General features: G+C 47.6%; 1 protein-coding gene across 1 annotated transcript in view; it reads left to right on the plus strand.

Annotated features, from left to right (window-relative positions):
• Nucleotides 1-15,356: 15,356 nt before the first annotated feature.
• SLC5A1 (solute carrier family 5 member 1) overlaps nucleotides 15,357-21,401 on the plus strand; it is a 28,209-nt gene continuing 22,164 nt past the window's right edge. Inside the window, exon 1 of the mRNA XM_039321080.1 lies at nucleotides 15,357-15,743. Coding sequence (XP_039177014.1) covers nucleotides 15,612-15,743 — 132 coding nt within the window. The 5' untranslated portion in view covers nucleotides 15,357-15,611. The remainder of the gene's footprint in view (nucleotides 15,744-21,401) is intronic.

Here is a 21,401-nt window from a genome sequence, read left to right on the forward strand (position 1 = left end):
CCTGCCGCACGTCAGCGCCTGGAAGTTTCTGCCTTTTAGTGAAATTGGTCAATCAGGAAAGGAGCTTCAGGCTCTGACTTTCTGCCAGTCTTCCTTCAACGTCTTAATTAACTCTGGGCAGCTGGCACAGCGTAAAACTCAAACGCACCTATAAAAACAGTAAAAAAGGCCCCAAAAATCTCAGTAAAAGACAGCAGGGAAAAATAATCAGCTCCTCACTCAAACCCTGAAGAAGAACAAAATGCTCTTTTCTGTGCTCACCTCTTGGCCTTAAATTCCCAGAGAAGAGCCCATTTTTAACGCCTTATAGAAGGCCGACCAGATCGAGCACCACCCAGCAAGAAACATCCTGTGCTCTGAGCAGCCTCTTCCCTGCTCAGAGAGGATCTTCGGAGCTCAGGGCTGAACTGGGGGGCCCTTGGTGCTCTCTGAGCTTGGGGGTCCTCATGTGGATGTTTCATGACCCAATCAGGGAATATCATCCGTGCTAAAAGCCCTCCCCATGCTGCAGACCCTGTCAGTCAAGGAATTTCAACTGGGCAGCCTCCAGAAGAGTCAGTTCTGCCATTACTCCCACCTTCTGGACCATCGTGCCCCCTGAAGGGAGATCCACACCCACCCTTTTGCCCCTCCAAAAGGCCTTGGAGACATGGCTGTGCCAGCCAGCCTGGGGCCCCAGTGGGGGTCTGGGATTCTGGAGGTGGCTAATGGAGTAGAGAACCCCCCACCTCCTCACTTTGCTCCACAGAGGGAGGGAGCAATCTCTGCCAGAGTTTTGCTGGCATTGATGCCAAGCTAGCATCGATCTGTGCTTACCCAGGTCCTCTTTCCCCCCCTTATCCTAAGCTTAACCCTCTGGCTTAATGAAGCTGCTGGCAGGGTGCCTGTATTGTCACATACTTTGCACATTTCTTTCCATCATCAAAATGTTTTTCTTTTAGCGCCGGCTTCTTGCCTTTTACCCATTCACACCCCCCCACCCCATGTCTTGTTCCACTACCCTGTTCCGGTTCGCCTCCCAGGAAGCCCGCAAGGAGCCAAGCAGGAAGTCTGCAGGAGACCTGCAAGCAGACCAAAGGACAAGAAGAGTTGGTGAGCTGATCTGCCCTGGTGGGCCCCCTTTGCTTGTTGGGTGGTCCTTCCTTCTCAGTTCTGGAGGTCCCTGCCCTCCCTCTCGTGGACAGGAGGAACATCCTCAGCTCAGCTTGAAGGTTGCTTCCTCAAATTTCTGGTGTCCTCCTGAGCTATCAGTGCCTCCCAAGGTCTGACCTCCTGCAACCAGATCCTGTGGAGATTAAAGGCAGATCCTGCAGGTGGGCTGCCTTACCAGCGTGGACTGGAGATCCCCCCCCTGAGGAGCCCTTTCCTCAATCTCCCATGCTCAGCTGCTGCTTCCTCCTCCACTTTATTGCACAGGTTAGCAACCTCACCTGAGCTTTTGCCTGCAGTGCTTCATTCAAAATCCATGAAAGACGTATGTACATTATTTGCTAATTGACTATGTTTTGAAATGAGCCTTTTTCATCTCTTTCCCAAAAAGGAAATCCAAGATTATTTACCAAAAGTGATCAAAAAAGCGATGTTGATGTCCACATTCATGTGATCAAGCCCCAACACCATTCTACTTGTGCCAGAACACTCCTGCAAGATAACAAAGTAATAAATATCTTAAACATTCAGAAAGACATAATCCCCCCCCCCAAAATACGTTAAAAATAATGTTAAGACCTTGAACAAGCAGTCTTGTGTTTACAGAAGCGATCCTAAAAGCCAATATTCACTCCAGCACCATTTTCGAAGAGCCTTTTACACACAATGCTTCTTGGGACAGCAGGCCTTCTTCGGGCTGCACCCAGGAAGTCTCAGCAGTGATGGTGGGGGGGGGGGCTTCCACCTGTGGAGGAGGTTCATCACCATGAAAGCCGCCTCTCCCAAAGCCTCGGCTTCTGGGGACGTAGATCACCTGAAGCTAAAATCGGCCGTTTGCCTCATGCTCCGAAAGGAAGCAGAAAATGGTGAGATGTTAATCTTATCTTGAAAGCCTGAAGATCTGTTGCCCTGGACCCCAGGCAAGGGGGCTCTGGGGAAAAGTAGAAGGCTCTTGTTGTGACCGTGGATCTCTTGAAGCCACCAATGGCTTGACGATGGCCAAAGAGGTGATGCTGAGCTGATCTTTGGAGACCCTCACAACAGAGCAGACTGTGAGGCTCCTGGGGAGAGCAAACATCATGACCCCCAGGAAGACAGGAGAAGAAGGAACTGCAGAGAATGTTTTGATTTTTGCCTGCTCAGCGGTGCTAGGAACTATTTGTTATCATCACCAAAATGGACCTTTGAAGGACAGCTTGAGAATTTCAAATGAAGAAGAATATGAAATATTGGAATCCTTCAAATAGACGGAGTTCCCTTTAAATCCTAGAGAGAACAACAACAAAGGTGATAATTTCTCTAGGAAAGGAATCTCATTCAGGGAAAAAGGTTCAAATAATGCTTTAATCTCCATTAGGCAGGAATCAATCAAACTCTGTAGAAATGAACCACCAAAAGTTAGAACTGATTAAATTATGCACTGGATTATCTAACCTTCACTTTGCTGGCTGCTTTGCAAAACTGACCAACAAGCAGGAAACTCTTGACAATGAACTAGGATTAGAAAGGTTTCACAAGGACCCACTGTGAGTAATCTTGTATTAAATATGACAAATACGTGAGAGAGAGTTCGGTTTCACAACAAATGTAATCAACCAAGTGTGAATACTAACCTTGTGAAAAAGGGTCACATAGATTGACATGTTGTAAATAACAAAGGAACTTTCTTATATCTGAGCCAGCTTTTACTCAGGGCAATTCATCTGGACCTCTGCCTCAAGCGCCAGGCTCTCTATTTCTGCAGAAATAAGCAGCTGGAACATGGCCGTCCTCATTCCAGCATGGTTTATCAGCCATTCCAGCCAGGAAAACACTAAGTCAGCTGAGGCTCCAGCCAACACTTCTCTGCAAGGCCAACCAAGGCTAAATCTGTCTGGGGCCCTCGGAGGGGTGTCCTGGATGCTCCGTGGACCAGAAGAGAGTCTTGTCCCCAACACTGCCCTGCTCCGCTCTGTCCTGTTTGTCTGACTCTTCTTGAGCCAGGAACGGGAATCCTGCTAAAGTGGCCCGTGGATCATCGACCAGCCTGATCAAGAAAGGTTGCAGGGCTGAGACTGGGTCTCCCTTCTCCAAGGAGAGCGCAGAGTTGCCCTTATGATGGCATCTGCTTTGGAGGTCAGTAAGCCTTGTCCCTCTCTTCCACAACCCTGCAGACCCCTGCTCTTTTGCTTTTTCTGTTTTGCCCCCCACCCATGCCCTGAGCATGCACATCACACCTTCAGAAAGAGGTACATTTTTACAAGAGGCCACAACATTGGGCTACCAGGATTCTGTTAATTTTTTAAAAAAAAGATCAGAAATTCATTTCAATCAAATAGGTTGCAACATATTATAACAGAGCTCAATGGAAACAAGAACACATTTTCTGTACTCTTGTTCTCCTCCCACCAATGACCAGAAGCCTCCCCTTCTCCATTGGGCTGGAAGAAGCCTTCTATCACATTGTCTGCTAGTTGAAGATTCTGATGTAATTAGTTTTATTATTTATTAAAAGTTTCATTATTTATTATTCTTGTATTATACAGGACTGATTTAATTTGGGGGGGCACATAATCAGAGAAACCGTATTGCGTGTGACAGCAGTGTGAACAAGAACTGCCTCTACAAAGTTAGACTAAGGACCGTCTAGCTCAAGAACTGGTTCAGGGGTCTCCAAAGTTGGCAACTTTAAGACTTGTGGACTTCAGCTCCCAGAATTCCCCAGCCAACACATCCGTTGGGCTGTATCATAATATGCTGCAATCTATTTGATTGAAATGAATTTATGATCTTTTAAATTTTTTTTAAAGAGTCCTGGTAACTAAATGTTGTGGCCTCTGGTGAAAATTTGAAGTGTCTCTTTGTGAATGTGTGATTTGCATACTCAGTGCATCCCAGAAAAAATTCTGGGAGTTGATGTACACAAGTCTTTTTTTATTTTTTTTTATTTTTAACCAACAAAACGAAACAAAACAAAGCAAAACATAACACAAATACACACACCGTATATACTCCTCTCCCCCCCCTTTTTTTACAGCAATTTCGTAACGGTAATCTTCTATTACGGTATTTACATTTCCCCCCTTATTCTTCTTTAGAATATTTGTCCTTATTGCACCGTTGTTTCTTATTTACATTTTTCCTTCATATTCTACTTCTTACTAAGAATAATTCATATTATTATTATTATACATTATTATACACATATTTTCACTTTTGACCTTTCCATATTTATTCTCCTTTATTATTTCTAGTCTCCCACCAGTCATACCACTTGTTCCATGTTATATAGTACTCTGTGTCTTCCTTTTCTTTTATCTCTTTTGTTAATTTGTCCATCTCAGCACAGTCCAGGATTTTTCTTATCACTTCTTCCTCTGATGGTATATTCTCATTTTTCTAGCACTGTGCATATGCTATTCTTGCTGCCGTTATTATATGTAAAATTAAGTACCATATTTCTTTACTATATTTTCTGTTTAAAATACCCAGCAAAAAGATCTCTGGTTTCCAGTCTACGGATTGGTCAATTATTTCTTCGATCCATTTTCTTATTGTAGTCCAGTATTTTTTTTGCAACTGGGCATGTCCACCATAGATGATAATATGTTCCATGTACTTTTTTACATTTCCAACATGTTGGCGAATTATTCTGGAACATCTTGGTAAGCTTTGCTGGTGGAAGATGCCATCTGTAAAACATTTTCAACTGGTTTTCCTTGAATGCCGCCGACATAGTCAATTTTATATTTATTTCCCATATTTTTTCCCATTTCTCCAATTCTATATTATATCCAAAAATTTTTGCCCATCTAATCATTGTGTCTTTGACAACCTCGTCTTCCATTTTATATCTCAATAGGCATTTGTATTTCTGTTCCATGTATAATTTTATCCAATTCTTGCAGCTCTTTTTGGATTTCATGTAATTTTTTGTCCTCTGTATATTTAGATTGAATTTGTGTAAATGTCCACCAGTCAATCTTTCTGCCAATATCTTGTTCCAATTCTTGTTTTGTTTTCAGATTTCCTTGTTCATTTACTAATTCCTTATATCTAATTATTTTATTTATATCCAGTAGGTTTGGAAGTCCACAAGTCTTAAAGTTGCCAACTCCGGAGACCCTTGAACTAGAAGAAGCTCTAAGATTTCAGACTGTTTGGGGATTTGGGGAGGGGGGAATATGGATTTCTGCAAAGGAAACCCACTGAGCCGATGTAGTTCAGGCTGAAGATTCAACCAAACCCCAGACCTAAACAGAAATGAAAGGGATGCCAAAGAAACACAGGAGTGCCTGATGGGGATGGGAATTTCCCTTGATCCTGTTCAAACATGTTAGTCCTGGCCGGCCCCAGAGATGCTTCCTCTTCATGAAACCGAACCCTCTCTCTCACACACCTTCTTGTGAAACTGACGCAGCTGGTTCAGCAGCCCTCTAGTCATTACTTTCCAAATTTTGGCATTTCCAGAAATTTTCTTCCCAACAAGCTTTCTGTGTGACACATATTTGGAGAAAGCAGCATGACTCTGTCTAGGTGTAAACACACGTAAATGCATCCTGAACCTTTAGGCAATTGAGTTCTTTTGATTGTTTTGTTTTTCTTGGAAATGTTTAGAGCAAATGTTTAGGCAAAATCTCCTGATGATCAAGGCATGGCCAAAATAGCTCTCCCTATGCCTGAAACCAAATCAATGGGGAACACAGTGACCGTCACATTGCTCAGCACATGGAAAGGGCATCTTCTGGCGGGAAGATGGCCCATCTTCTGTTTTCACCTGCCCCTTCCATCCCACCTCCAGCCAGGCAGAGCCCAGGTGACCTGGCCTTGTAGGAGAGTCCTCAGCAAGTGCTTGCAAGGGAGGAGCAGTAAGCTGGGACCAGGTCTTCAGAGGCAAAGGGGAGGGGGAGAGGAACTGATAAAATGGGGAGGGGGGAATCCAAGGAATTGCTGATGCCTTTTGTTGAAGGTGATGGGAGGGCCAGGCAAGGACAGAGAGGTAAGAAACCTTGGGCAAAGGGCAAAGGGCAAGGCGCAAGAGCAGGCTCAGGAAATGAGAAAGCTGACTCAGGAATTTGGAGAGAGCCATGCTGGGGAAGGGGATCAGGAATCCCAGCCCTGGCGCCACTGTCTGGTGCCAGAAAAGCACACAGAGTATCCATGACAACCATGAAGAAGAAGAAGGAGTTCAGAAGTTCAAGATCCATTTCACTAGAAAACAGGGATCCACAGGGGGAGTGTCAGGAAGATGGGAAAGAGAAAGGCTCGGAAGAGGATGTCTGGGCTGCGATTTTCAGGTCAGCCAAGGTCAGCAGGATCTCTTCCTGGGCGGCTTCTGAAAGCCCGGGTGGAAAGGACTCTGCCTGCTGGCACCTGCTCGGGATCTCACGAAGGAAGCTCAGAGGGCAGCTGCCAGAGCTAACCAGGATGGGTTGCCAGGAGGTGGTGATGGTATAAACCGCCAGTCTCCTGGGCTCATCCCTGCTCCAAATCCCCTGGCCCACTTTGGCCTTCAGGGACGAGGATTTGAGCAGAATGTCTTAGCCCTGGTGCGTTATCAATGGTTCTGCTGCTTTAGTGCAGTCATCCGCCAGCAGGGCTGGCCAGGGAATTCTGGGAGTTGGTCTACATGTCTTAAAGTTGCCACGGCTGAGCAACAGTGATCTAGAGAAAAGAACTGGATCTCTTGGGGGCTCAGAAATAAAACTGACTGAAACCTTGGCTCAGGTTTGAAAGTTATCGATATTGCACTAAAGACTGTTTTGCTGTACTAGCCATCTTCTATTTTATGATATACCATTTTTTTTACACGGTTGGGATTTGCTTCTTGCAGAACATGCCACTATTTCTCTCCCCCCCCCCCCGAGTCCATTTCAAAGGCTCCATCTTCTTCAAAGGCTGTTTGTCACGAGCTCTCCTTTATTCCTGGAAGTTGAGAGACAATTTGAGCCCTTGAGGAACTACTGTGTGTCCAAGACTCACTGGGACATTAAAATATTAGCAAGGCCCAAATCCTTCCTTTGGCAGCTTTTCCTCCCCTTCTTGTAGCAATATATTAACTTCCTTCATGTCTTTTTTTCATGGTGACCACAGGCTCTACCAGACTGCTCTGCTCTCATCTGGCAGCTTTGACAGGGGACAGTGATAGGCTCTCAAGAGCCATTGGCTGCTGTGAGGTGAAAAGGATGAGGGCTGCAGGAGAATCCCCTCTGGCTCAGAAGGGAAAATCTGGGGCACTGGCCATGCAAGATGCACCCAGATAAGTTATCCATAGCCAGGACTGCTTGCTAGGCTAAGCCAAAATGGACCCCCTCTCAGATGCCGGATGACATCCATCATTCCATGGTGCTTGACTGGGGATGGTGGAGCTTGTATTTTAGGGCTCTATGTTGGGAAAATCAGCTCTGAGTATTTGCAGGGAGAGGACACGCTGGAGAAGATCCTCCAAGAAATTGGCTCCTTACCAGATTCTCAAGGTGGACTTAGGCTTCCCAGCAGCCCCCCTCTTTGCCCCCTCCAGTCTTGAGGTGTCCCTGATTATCCAGGAGATGAAGAGCTAAAGGAAGGGAAAAAATGCTGGCTGTGGAGCTCCAGCAAGTTTACACTCAGGTCAGAATGTAAATATTCAACCTGAGCAGGAAGTTTTGCTAAGAGCAATCCTCCTCTCACCCCATTATCTCAAGATATGCTGTGCAAATGAAGGTGCTTAGAAAGATTAGGAACTGGCCAACCCTTGCATGAGGCTTTCAGGCTCAATGACATAACAAGAGTCTTCATCAAGCAATCATGAAGAGAAGGAAGAAGGCTCAAGTCTTGATAGAAAAAGTCTTTAATTTATATCTCCAGGGACAGGTGGACTTCACCCTGGGAGAAATGTGCAATAGGTTCCTCAGGTGAAAGTCCTGACTTCAGAAGGCCTCTGCTCGAAGCGCACATGGGCTATGGCTGTGTTCCTCAACCTTGGCAAACTGAAAATGGGTGACTTCAAGAATTCACCAGCCAGGCAGTGTTGAAATCCACCTATTTTCAATTTGCCAAGGTTGAGAAGCACTATGTTAGGCACCTGAGTTCAACACAGTCTGGACAGTGACTGATACACAGCTGTGTCCAGTGACTAGGTAGAGTCAAGATGTTGGTGGTCATTGAGGGCAGAGGAGAGGGAGGGCAAGGTGCTGGCAGAATGGGGGTGGGTGAGAGCCTGGCCAGAGAAAGGCCAAGCTGAAAACGGCTGAGGGTGCAGAGAGAGCAAGGGGCCTGCCTGTTCTGTGGTGGCCCAAATTTTGTTTTGGCCCAAACCCAGCATCAGTAAAATGTTCTAGACTCCAGTTCTGATCTTGAAGAGTTAGGCAGAATTTCCAGAATGCCAAGACTTGTTCTGGATTCAAGACAACTGGCCTTCCATTTTATGTACATCTCTACCTTCTAGAGTTCTGCAGGAACTTGCCTGATGACACGGCCACGTTTAGTGCATAATCTTGGTGACATTCTGGAGAAAGGATAAAGGGCCAGGCAAATTGAGGAAAGCAAAGGTTATCACTGTGTTCAAAAAGGTGAAAAACGAAGACCAATACTTCTGATAACGTTACTTGAGAAAGTGTCTGTGGAGATTCTCAGTTCATCCAGGACCAGGTCATGGTTGTCCCAAAGGTGCTTTTTCAAGAGGCAAATGGACTTTATGGTTTTTCCTTGAAGATATTTCACGTCTTATCCAAGAAGCTTCTTCAGCTCTGACTGGATGGTGGACTTCTAGTCAGAGCTGAAGAAGCTTCTTGGATGAGAAGCGAAATGTCATCAAAGAAAAACAAGAAAGTCCAGTTGCTTCTTGAAAAAGCATTTTTGGGTTACTTGAAAAAATTCTTCTGAGTGGTTTAAAGAAACTGATCATAGGTCATGAAGTTTTATTCCCTGTTTCGGGTCCTGCCCCCTGGGGCAGCAGAGAATGGCTCCCTCTTCTATATGTTGCACCCACAGGTGAGCACCAGTTTAACTTGTGGTTGACAGGAACACCCCACTCCCTTTTACACGCACAAGCCTTACATTTTTCCTACCCAATGCAGAACTTTACCATTTCCCCAGTTAATTTCAATCCCATTAATTTATCTGTCAAAAATATCCACAGGGTATGGCCAAAAATGTCAAGATGCCATCCATAACAATAGAAGCAAAGCTCTACTTGCATTTTATGTAGAATATGTTGCAAAAAAGCAGAGATTCAACTGCACTATCATGTCCATCATGTTGACTTTCTCTTTACCAAAAACTCCTGACCACCCAACCTCACCTAGATAGTCTGGAATCTCTACAATGTGAAGCATTAGCCACTTCTCTGCTTTGTCTCTTGGGAAGGCCCCCACCGGAGACCTCAATCAAAGTGTTGAACAGCTCAGAGCCTATGGCAGGCCACCCATGATGGTGCTCAGTCCACAGTTTCCTTCAGCCAGTGCCTGAAATGCTAGAACGCTGGAACCGCTCCCCCACTCCCTGATTAGCTGGGCTTGGCTATGGACGGGGTGGATGAGTCACCTTGTCAGAACCCATATCTTTCCTGGGGGGATCTAATTCATTTCTTTTCCTTTCTACCTATGGATTCTGCCATTCTCCGGGGGGGGGGGGAGGTCCTTGAGAGTTGCTTTTCACCTTACTACAATGTATCCTCTCTGCTTTTTCTAAATGCTTGCTCTCTTGATGTCAATCTGGGGTGAGAAAGGAATGTGCTTATCTCTCGCTGTGGAAGAGAGGAATGCGAAGTAACAGGCATGGGGATGGACTCCGTTATCAGCTCCGCTCCCATAGTGGACTTTTTTTTTTAATAAAAAGTTTTTATTTTCCATTTATTCAACATATACAAAATTCAATTTACAAAATAAGATAAAATCATAATCATAACCATAGTGGACTTAACACCTGGGGATTGGCCTGTTTGAACTGACTGGATGAACTGTTGGAGTGGGGTTTGCTTGGGGCTCTTTTAACCTATTGATTTAAGTGGGAAACCCTCAGATCCTGCCTTCTATGCCTGCTCTCAGCTTCTCCTAATAAAAGTTCCTTTTGGAATGAATCAGTTCCAAGAGTCCTGCTTTCTTGGGATGAGGTTTTGAAGTGGGCCCTGACACACCTGCTCTGCAGCCAGGTGCCCTCCTTGTCAATGTTGCTCTTGTGGTGAGAACCTCAGCAGGCCACAAGCCACAAACAAGCCCTGTGACACTTCCACACAGCTCAGGTGGGCCTGGCCTGGGGCTCTCCTGAAGGTTGATGGCTACAAAAGGGCTTGCCTAGCGAGTGACCAAGGACAGGCGCCTTCCCGCCCTTCGCTTGCAGCCTCCAAGTTCAGGCACCCCGAGTTTGGTGTGGAGCTGATAAGAACTGGATCCCTGAATCTGAGAGAAAGTTCCACTTTTGCAAAGGGGCTTCTTTGCCCACCTGAAAATAGGACTCACCAAGGAATTCAGGCAAAGCAAAAAGCATTAATTAATCAGAGGGGGAGGGGCACCATGTTTTTATAAAGTACAGAAACAAATGATACATACATTTGGTATATGTGATAAATCAGAAAGCAAACGATCAAATCATAAATTGATTACATGTGAAAGTTGAACAGTAGAAACATTTAGTAGAATTCTAAATAACATTCCATAAGTAGCCGATTTATGGGTTACGTGACTCTTTCATGGTTGGTTTTATATCTTCCTTAAAACCATCAAGGACTTCGGAATATGCTGTCTATTGTGTAAATATCTCTGGAGATTCTCAGTCATCCAGTTCATGGCTGTCCCAAAGGTGCTTTTCCCAAAAGGCAACTGGACTTCCTTGTTTTTGTCCTTGAAAAGTTTCACCTCTCATTCAAGAAGCTTCTTCAGTTCTTTAGAAGCTTCTTGAATGAGAAGCAAAACAATTTCAAAGAAAAAAACCCAAGAAAATCTCTACTGTGTAGTTGCTGAAAAGCAAGTTCTCACACACCCAAAAAAAAATAAAAAAAAAATGGCCATGGCCAAGAAGAAAAAAAATGTTTTTCTGAAATTAAAAAGAGGTGCAAGCTGCCATGTTAAAAGAACTAATATCAGCTTTTCAGATGCTAGTCATGAAGCTCAAAATTCCAGGTAACCCTATGCCCAGCCGGGGTGGGGGGAGCTTCTCAGCCTGAAGGGGCCCTTTTTGTGTTGGGATGGGTGGGGGGTTTGCCTGCACTTACCTTGCACTGGGTACCACCATTTTGACCTCTGGGTGATTTTTCCACCCTAGAAGGATGGATCTGCTACCTGGGCTCCATTTTTTGTGCTGATGCTCCCACGTTTTTTCCTCGTCTGCATTCCCTCATTTAACCCTGGGACCCTGCAATCATTACCAACTTTATTTAGACAGGGGAAGGTGGATAGCTAAGGATCCCCAGAGATTAGGAGGTATTTATTAATAAGGCACTTCTAACGTTTCCTCTCCCTTAAAACCACAGAACATGAAAACTGATTTAAATAAATATGTATATATATATAAAGGATATTTTCTCTGTTTTGCTGCTTTGTAGAATATTGATGTATTCCCATTGTTATCGATCTACTCACTGTGTTTCTTTTTCATTGTTTATTTTATAGGTTATATTATTTTACTTCTGTTTGCATTCCTTTCATTTTCTCCCTTTTTATTACTGTAAGCAGCCTAGAGTAGCCCCACTGTGAGAAGACAGCCAATAAATTTAACAAATAAATTTAAAAAATGAAGTTTTCTTCTCTGTCCATCTTCTTCCCTTCTATTGCTCTCCAATTCCATCCTTTTCTCCTCTCCTCTAGTGTAACAAAGAGAAGGCTTAGGGGTGACCTGACAGCAGTCTCCCAATATTTGAGGAGCTGTCACAGAGACGAGGGGGTCAACCTGTTCTCCAAAGCACTGGAAGGCAAGGCAAGAAACAATGGATGGAAACTCATTGAAGAGAGGTTCAACCTGGAACTAAGGAGAAACTTCTGACTGTGAAAATAACCAACCAGTGGATTGTAGGTACTTCATCACTGGAGGTTTTTAAGAAAAGATTGGACAGCCCCTTGTCTGTAATGGTATAGGGTCTCCAGCTTGAGCAGGGAGGTTGGACTAGAAGACCTCCAAAGTCCCTTCCAACTCTGTTCATTCTATTCTCTATTCCTCCTGCTCTGCAATGTTTTTTATCTTCCTCCCTTTCTCTCTTCCTGCTTTCCCTGTAGTCTTTCTAGGTAAGAAAATGAGGCAGGGCCTCCAATACTTTGTGATTAATGCTCCTCACCAACTACTTTGGGGTGCAAAGTACAGAGTACAGGAAAGCACCTGCAGTGCTTTCACACCATGCCAAGCAATCCACTTGTTCCCAAACAGCCTGGACATTGTTACCAAATAACAGCAACTCTGGAGTGTTGACACACTACTTAGGACAGAGAAGAAATTCTTTTCAAAAAGAATGTCAATATTTTCAAAAAGCTATGCAAAGAAAGAAGGCAATATTCTTTTGCTTTCGTCTCCACTTCCGCCCCCTGTGTGTAGGGCACTTCCCTTACCTCCTCTCTCCAGAAACACTCCTGGAAGTGGCACCATGACTTTCCCGCTGCTGCCTTTTAGATGTGCTAAATTTGCAGGACTGAAACCTAAAACATCTGGACAGCAGGCAATCCAGAAAGGCTGTCAAGTGCACCCACTCAGTGGGAGAGGCTGGCTTTCCAAGTCTTGCTAACAGGGCATCTATTTTTTTACACAAACCCTTTCTTAAAAGAGACTCCTTGAGTGTTTGTTTTTAATCTGTGAAAAGTAACTTCTTGGGGAGAAAATCAGTGAAGGCTGTTGAGTAGAATCAGGGGTCCCCAACTTTGGGAACCTTAAGACCTGTGGACTTCAACTTCCAAAATTCCTCAGCCAGATGTGCTGACTGGCGAATTCTGGGAGTTGAAGTCCACAAGTCTTGAAGTTCCCGAAGTTTGGGATCCCTGGAGTGGATGGGAGAGAGAGAGAGAAGGAAGTTGGTGCTCTTTCGTGGGGGAGGCAGAGAGCCCAGACTAGACTTTCTGGTGCAGAGACAGAAACAGGAGGGTTTTTGGAATGGAGCCCTCTCCTCAAGGGGCCGAGGCTTAGCTCCACTGAGGCTTCCTCCTCCTCCTCCTGCCCTTGGAGCAATGGCCTCCAACTCAGCTTGGCCTTCTGGAAGGGCCCATTTCTTCCTGATGGTCCCCCTCCTAGGATGGCCACCATCCAGACAATGGACCTTCTCCTTGGCCAGGCCAAAACTGATGGGTCAGGCAGGTAGATGCCCCCAGGGCCTCGTTGTCACTGGAGCAGCCCTCACCGTGCCAGGTTTGGGCACCGTTATGCTGGCTGCTCGTGGTTTGGCCAGCTGGCTTGAAAGACCCAGCCTGGCTTGAGTCTATAATGCAAGCGGAGGCTGGCTGGGTCAGGGGTGGGGGGGTTGTACAGAAAAGTACCTGCAGAGTTTTGTTTTTAGAAGGTCGAGTTCCAGCTTTTTCAAAGTTAAGCTCCATTTGAAAAGTTGTCAGCCCTTGTCCCAATTAAGGTTAATAACTTGCTTTCTGGAAAAGGTTCATTGATCTTTAACAGTTGCAGGAAGCAGCCAAAGACATTCTCTCTCTCTCTCTCTCTCTCTCTCTCTCTCTCTCTCTCTCTCTGTGTGTGTGTGTGTGTGTGTGTGTGTGTGTGTGTGTGTGTGAGAGAGAGAGAGAGAGAGAATGAGTGAAGAAGAAGAAATTGGACAGCCATTTGTGTGAAATGGTATAGGGTTTCTTGCTTGAGCACGGGATTGGACTAGAAGACCCCCCCCCAAGGTTCCTTCCGACTCTGTTATTCTATCTGTTACGAGATGAAATGAAAGGAGGATCTTAAGACGGGCATCTTCCTGCAAGCCCCCAGTTGGCAGGGCTGCCCCATGTGGGTTTTCTCTAGGGTTCAGTTAGGGGTGCAGGGCCAGAGGGGTGGAGGAGAGGATGCATTTTTCTCCTTTGCTAGTTGTAGTTTAATCATTGCTGTTTGCCCAGGTATTTCTTGTTTAACCACCAGATTAAGTGTATCCCTGCCAAAGTAAGCAAACTGGCAAGAATGTTGCTAACCCCCGTTTACACATTGCTGACAGACAGGGAAAAAGTTGCTTCAAAACAAGAGGAATCGAGAGACACGGAACCTGCGGGTGTGAACACTTTCAGATCTGTTCAGCGAACTTCTTTGGTAGAGTTTCTGTCATGGCTGCTATTCTTCTGCTTCTCTGCTAATTATCTTAAGCGCGATGGATGCCAGATTCATTTAGGGACATTGGGGGCTTTGTGCACCATTTGTGCACAAATTTAATTTGGGGTCAGAGCATAGTTTTTAATGCCCTGGATCAGAAAATCACTCCTGTGAGCTTGGGTGTCTCTCACAAAACCATCAGCATCCAACGGTGAACCTCTAAACAGCTGACTTGATGGAATGGCTGTCTTCTCAGCTGGTCTTCATTAGGAAATACTTTAACATTTTGTTGGAATCATTTAGAGCAGAGATGTCCAACTTTAAGGACTTGTGGACTTCAACTCCCAGACGTCCCCAGCCAACGTAGCTAGTTGGGGGATTCTGGGAGTTGAAGTCCACAAATCCTAAAATTGCCAAAGTTGGACATTCATGAAGTAGAAGGAGCTGTCCACCTAAAAACAAAATGGGCACACGTTGGTCCTTCTGGCAACCTGTCTTCCCCTTTGTACAACCCAGAGCTGCCCTCTGTTCAGGCATGTGTGTCCCAGAGTCCCTTACAAGTGTGGCAGAGGCTTCTTTGGCACAAGTTTTGGGTTGTGAGAAGTTCATTCTCCATTCAAACCAGTTGTGACTATATCATTGGGGAGCCCTTGTGCCACGTTCCCACTTTCTGGCGTTCGTTTAATAAGCAGTCCAGGGCAAAGCCAGGCCCTTTGTGAGGCCAGGGCCTTGCTTCATTCATGTCATGGGCTCAGGAAGAGCAGGGTCTTGAGTTGGCTCTTTGTGTCTCCTTGACTCCTGAAGGGCTTTGGGCATCTTCTGGTCTCCAGGTTGGCAGATAGATGAGACACCCTGGTAAGAATGCCAGGCCTACATTCCTGGGGAGTTCCCAGCCCCATGTGTCAAGATGCCGAGTGATCTGGAGTTCTTGCGTATTAGGAACTGAACTGGCCAGGCAGGCTCCAGAGCAGAGAGCTCCTTCTCTCGCTGAGCAGCAGCCTGGCCCCTCCTTCTTCAGCGTCTCCTGCCAAGTCACCTGCTGCAGGACTACAAAAACCTGCAACAGCCACTGCTGCCAGGCATGTCAGTTGGGCTTCCCTCCTACGGCACCTCCGGAGAGAAGCTGCTTCCACCAGAGCACCCGCTGGGACTTAGGCATCCTCCCTGGATAAGGAACGGGCTCTCCAAGTTACATATTACTCAGAAGGGAAGGGGAAACGTTTATCATTAACTGGGCAACTTGGCCGGTAGGTATAAGAAGACGCAGATCAGCCCAGATCTGGAGGCCCTGAACTGGCAGGATGGCCACCCCAGCGGCTACCACGGTGCTGACCCAACAGGAGCCGGCCTCCCCTCACATCGCAATTGCAAACGCAGCTGACATCTCGGTCATCGTCATCTACTTCCTCGTTGTCCTGGTGGTCGGCCTGTGGGTAAGTGCCAGCTTTCTTTGCCGTCGTTGGTGGGCTCCAGGTGGATGTAGCTGTCCTGGGAGATTTGGGTCCAGGAACCAAATCCAGGAGGGCCAGGTAGACCCAAGGAAGGAGCAAGTGTCCGGCATCCCAGGGTTGCTGAGCAGGAAATGGGGAGGTGCAGCAGCAACGGAAGGGCCGGAGGGAGAGGGGGGGTGTTGCTGGGGACCTGAAGTGAACTGGCAAGGGGTGGGTGTGGAGGGCACGGAAGGCTGCCATAGGAAGGGAAAAGGCTTGACAATGCCCTGCCTCAGAGGTGTGTGTGTGTGTGTGTGTTGGGGGGGGAACTCCCACTACTTTTCCCACTGCTTCTTCCTTCTTTGGATAGAAAATTCCCACCTGGGTGGGAAGGTCCAAAGGCCACCAGGCACATTCCCATCTGAGAAGGAATGTGATGGGCTGCGAGAACAACCTTGGCAGGTGGGAGGAGGAGCTGCAGGCCTCCGTCTGGCCAACGGAATCTGAGCACAGACCAGAAATGGAACTGGAGAACCTGACTCAGAAGGGGCATCTGTCCCTAAGTGATGTGGTTGCAAGGTGTGCCAACATGCGGCCGTGCCACCTAGGGACAGCACTTCTGGTTGTGAGTCTGTGCTATTGTTAAGCGCAGGATTTGCACTCCATTCCCATTGACAACCTCCTGCGGCTTCCAGGCTTCCTGGTTGGTTTTGCTTGTGGGAAGCTAGCGGGGAAAATCACGAATGGCGACCCCATGACTGTGGAATGCTGCAACTGTTGTAAGCAGACCAGGTATAAGTACCACTCATTCAGCAGCATCGCCAGTATGAACAGGTGCTGAATGAGTGATCATTAAGCAAGCTCTACATATAAAGGCCGGGCGCTTTGAGACTTTCAAGTTTCTGTTACTGTAACTTTACCATAAAGGTGGTGTTTGCATTCTTGATTGTGATGCCCTGTCTGGACTACCTAGAAGGCTGCAAGGAGCGCCCCTTGCAAGCTGTGGGTGTTGGCTGGGCCATCTGCCTAAGAGTGGCCAGGAAACCCAAAGAACCACATATTGTCCCAGGAAATGGACCAAGGCGCCCAGGGTCTGGGTCGCTGCAGCCCCCTTTAGCGTTGAAGTGTGATATCGACAATGAAGAATTGCAGGAAGGGAAGACGAGGGGCTGTCAATCCTTCAGCGGAGGGGCACCGACATTCTGCACATGCCTAGTAGAACTCTCCTCTGCCTGTTCACGTTCCCATAGGGGTTCTTGGTTTAAAGCAGGCTGAGAATTCAATTCTGTTCCAGCCACGCAGTCCTTTGCCAAAGCCCGGCTGCCAAACTCCGGGGAGAAGCACTTCCCCCTGCTGGCTGGAGAATCTTGGGAGTTGAAGTCCACACATCTTAAAGTTGCCAAGGTGGGAAGATGCTCGTGTGGGGAGCGTCTCCTGTGCCTCCTCACATGGTGAAATTGCCCAAATGAATGAAGCCGGGAAATCCCCAGAAGAGAATCCGCTGCCAGCTCAGAGGGAGAGAGCAAGGAATCCCCCCCCCCCCGTGGCCACATCCCACAACCTCCCTGGGCAAACAGCCGGGCCCAGAAACACAAGCCAGGCAGGAGGAGGGGGGACAGGAGGAGGGGCTCAATTCAAAGCCTGGGGGGGACTGCAGGGGGGAGTCTTTCCCAGGATGGAGACAGATGGGAATGCCAAGGAGTGCCAGGCTGAAGCAGAGACCAGACAGGGTGGTGGTGGGCAACAATTCCCCCCCACAGGCGGGTTGCCAGGACCCACAGCCAGCAGTGGGTAGCACAGCAAAGTCCTCACACTGGGGAGACATTCGGGCCCTGCCTGGCCCCTGTGCTTCCTGGGCTCCAGGCTGTCCACTTGTGAGGAAGCCCAGCCTACTGCAGAGAAGGCCGGGGAGAAGACTGCTTGGCCCGTGCTTGGGTAGCTGGAGCAGGGAAGGAGGTCTTGAGGGAGGCAAGATTTAAGTTATTTTGCCATAGGAAGAGCAGATCTCCCAGCCAATTGACCCCACCGCTGGCAGGAAAGCAACCCCAGTGATCAAAGCCTTTCCAAGGCACCAGGCCAGCTCCTCAAGCTAGCCACCTTGTCCTGGTTAAACAAGCCCATGGACTTGGCAGGGATGCTGGGCAGTCTCTTACACTGACGGTCTTCGCACTTCTGGAGGCTGCCGGCCCAGAGAGGACTCGATGCCTTCCTTCTTATTAGGACCTGCAAGGACTGAAGGGCTTTCTGCCTCTCGTAGACTCCACGAGGGCTGCGTGCAGCCTTGCTCCCTTCAAACAAACCAGGAACTCCCTGGTTCTGAACCAGAAAGCTAAATCTCGTCTCCCCCAATGCTGGATGTCATTGAGTTTTGTGGGTGCAGACCCCTGCCATGTCCAACACACTCCTTTTCCTGCTTGGTGCTGCAGAGCAAGAATTGGCCTCCATGGACCTTGGCCAGCTCGCTTCCAAGTGGTTCCACAGGCTTTGATTTTCCTGTCTTGGCTGAATTGCTTATATGCCCTGCTTAGGGTTGCTTTTTATCTGGGGCAGCTGAGATTAAGCAATGCTGCTTCTGCATTGGAAAATCAGTGAGAACTAATAAAGGCAATGAAATGGATCCCTTGCCTGACCACTCAAGTTGCAAAAAAGGAGAACTTTCCAGTCCCATCTCAAGAAAGAGCTTGGGCATTATGTGCCCAAGAGCTTGCCAAGGGGATGGGACTGCTCATTCCGTCCAACTGTTCCTTGGCACCCTCCCAGATACTCTCCGGAGTAGGGCAAGCAAGCAAGCAAGCAAGCCAAGTTTCCTGGGCAGGCTGAAGGCCTGATGTGGGAAAGGGCTCTCCTTGGGCCCCAAACATTTCATGCTCCAGCTGGCCTTTAATCAGCTTGAATGGGAGCATCTCCAACAGCCGCCCTCTGGCTCACTGACCATTCCAGCCCTTCTTCTTTGGCCTTTCCTCTTTGGCCAATGGAGGACAGCTGCCTGGCCAGGTGAGCAGAGAGGGCAGAAGAGGCTGGCCCTCGGTTCCCTTCCCCATGGGGTCAACTAGCCGGTGTGGCTCATCCCTGGAATACAGGGCAGGCCCAGAGCAAAGGAGGGCGCCGGGACAGGCATGGCGCTGGGCTGATCTCAGAGGCGTCATCCCTGCCCCTGCCGAGCCGGCTGCCTGAGGGCAGGGCCCAAGGAGGAGCTCCTGGGGAATCCTGAGGAAGTGCCGAGTTGGGTGTGCAGATGCAGCGACTGTTTCTCTGCTCTTTAGACTTGCACCAGCTGTTCTGCAGGGGATTCTCTGGGTTGGCCGGAGCAGCTAAATCTTGGTCCAAGCCAGGGTTTCTCAGCCGTGGCAACTTTCAGATGGGCAGACTTCACTCATAGCTGGAGAATTTGGAGAGCTGATGTGCACCCATCAGAAAGTTGCCAAGGCTGAGAAACCCTGGCCTCAGCTGCGCTGGAGCTGCGCTGGAGCTGCGCTGAACCCCCATCCGGATTGCACTCTTTGGCAAGTTGGCTGCAGAGCAAAACCATTTTTTGTAGTTGCTCTTTTCTCTTTTGAGGTTGTTAAAAAAAATCTGCCTTTTTTGGGGTGGAGGGGAAATTCAAACTTGGCCCTGGGTGAGGATCAGTGCAGGCCTTCAGAAAGGGGGGGGGGGACATCCCTGCTCCAGCTGCCCCTCCCCTCCCTGCTGGCACTCTGTTTTCTGCAATTTGTGTCAATCAATGGCCAGGAAATGTTTGTCTGCCTAATAATGACTCCTTGTTGAAATAGGCGCGGGAGAGTTTAACCAAGAAAGCTCTTTCTGCATGCGGTGCCCTTGGGTGGGGCACGGGGTGGCGGTGCTGGCAGCTGCAGCTTTGGCATTAACTTTTAATGGATCCCTTAAGAGCAGCGTACAGTTTTCAAAATGCTTGGGAAATCTTCATCAAAGAGCCCTTTGGTTAAAAAGGCCTGGTCTTTAGAAACACAGCTTGGGAATGAATGCGACAACGGCATCTCCTACTCCCAAGCTGGGCACTTTCAAGATGGCCCCAGAGGGTGGCAGCGCCTGGGAGTTTCGGGGCAGGAGACCCCCTCCGGACGGGCCAGGCAGCTGCTCATCACGGGGGCCAGCAGGTGACTTCGGAGTCTTCAGTTACCTGAGTCAGGTGGACCTGTTGGCATAAATCTCTGCTGAGGAAATTCCATCCGGACAGCCGTTTCGGTCAGTTGCAGCGGAGACAATAAAATCGGTCCTGGTCAGATGATAAATTGTGGCTCTTCCGCTCTTTTGCAACAAGCCCTGGAGGCCTTGCCCGGTGGAATTGTTACTGCCCATTTGTAACAGCCACAGTTGCCCTCCGTCTTGCCACGCAATTAGCGCAACAGATGGTTGGCAAGCATTTGAGAGATCATGCAAAAGGCAAGGGACAAAATGACACATTTCTTGCCTTGCTGCTTACACCCAGGCTTCTCCCGGTGGAAGCCACAAGGACTCAGAATGCAGAATAACAGAATTGGAAGGGACCTCGGAGGTCTTCTAGTCCAACCCCCTGCTCAGGCAGGAATCCCTATCCCATTTCTGACAAACGGTTGTCCCATCTCTTCTTAAAAACTTCCATTGTTGGGATGGAAAGGCTGGATCCTAATGAAGCACCTTGATTTGAAGGAGCCCCCCCCATCTATCACCTGAAGAATTTGGATGATGTCCAGGAAGAACGTGGAGCAGGGAAATGCTTTGAAATCAGATGATCTACTATTGTTTTCCTTATTGATGCGGACGCATCAATGAGACCATTAGAAAGAGAAACTGGAGTAACCACGTGGCTGAATGAAGCATCAGTGCCAGATATGCTGAGAAGCCTATTTGGATGGCTGGAGGAAAAGACATTTAAATCTCCTGGAGGAAGTGAAGTTCACTACAAAAAAAAGAAATAAGAGTGCGTCACCTGCTAGCCTCAACCCCCACGCAAAACAAAGTGGAGAAACTGAAGGAGGAACCGTCTCCACCTGGGTTGTAATATCCACAGGGATGGTGTCTGTTGCCAGGAAATAATAATAAACACAGGGCATGGCAATCTCTAATGCCCTTTAAATGGTATTATAGTATTACCTTTATTTAAAATGTTTACATATAGGAAGAAAATGGTTTTGGTATGCTTAAAAAGTCATTCACATATGAATCATATGATAAACAGGATCAATGCAGCCAACACTCACACACGCAGGGATTAACACCAGACAAACAATCCAGCAGAAAACAATATCCTAATCAAGGAAGTACCAAAGGGAAATCCACACACCCCACCCACACATACCAATTCTAGACAGGGAGCAAACCTCACTTGCACTGATGATGTTGCCTAGTTGGGTAAGGAAACATCTTCAAGCCGAAAACCCAGTTCGAGAACACCAAATGCTACCCAAAGTTGACTTTCCTTTTGGAAGTAACTAGAATCATTCTTTTGTTTTATCTATAGGACACGTCATGATTTTTTTCCCCCTCCTCCAGATGTCAAATACCACATAGGTTATTATAGGTTATTAGACCTGTGTGTGTGTGTGTGTGTCTGTTTGCATGCATATGCACCTTGAAGTGGGTCCTGGCTGAGTCTCTGCAGGTTTCTTGGGTGGGCTTAGCTCTGTCTCTGCTTCCTGGACTGGGGGGGGGGGTGCACTGGCC

This window comes from Crotalus tigris, unplaced genomic scaffold (genome assembly GCF_016545835.1).
Source record: "Crotalus tigris isolate CLP2741 ecotype Arizona unplaced genomic scaffold, ASM1654583v1 scf7180000023720.1715460, whole genome shotgun sequence".
Classification (NCBI taxonomy): domain Eukaryota; kingdom Metazoa; phylum Chordata; class Lepidosauria; order Squamata; family Viperidae; genus Crotalus; species Crotalus tigris.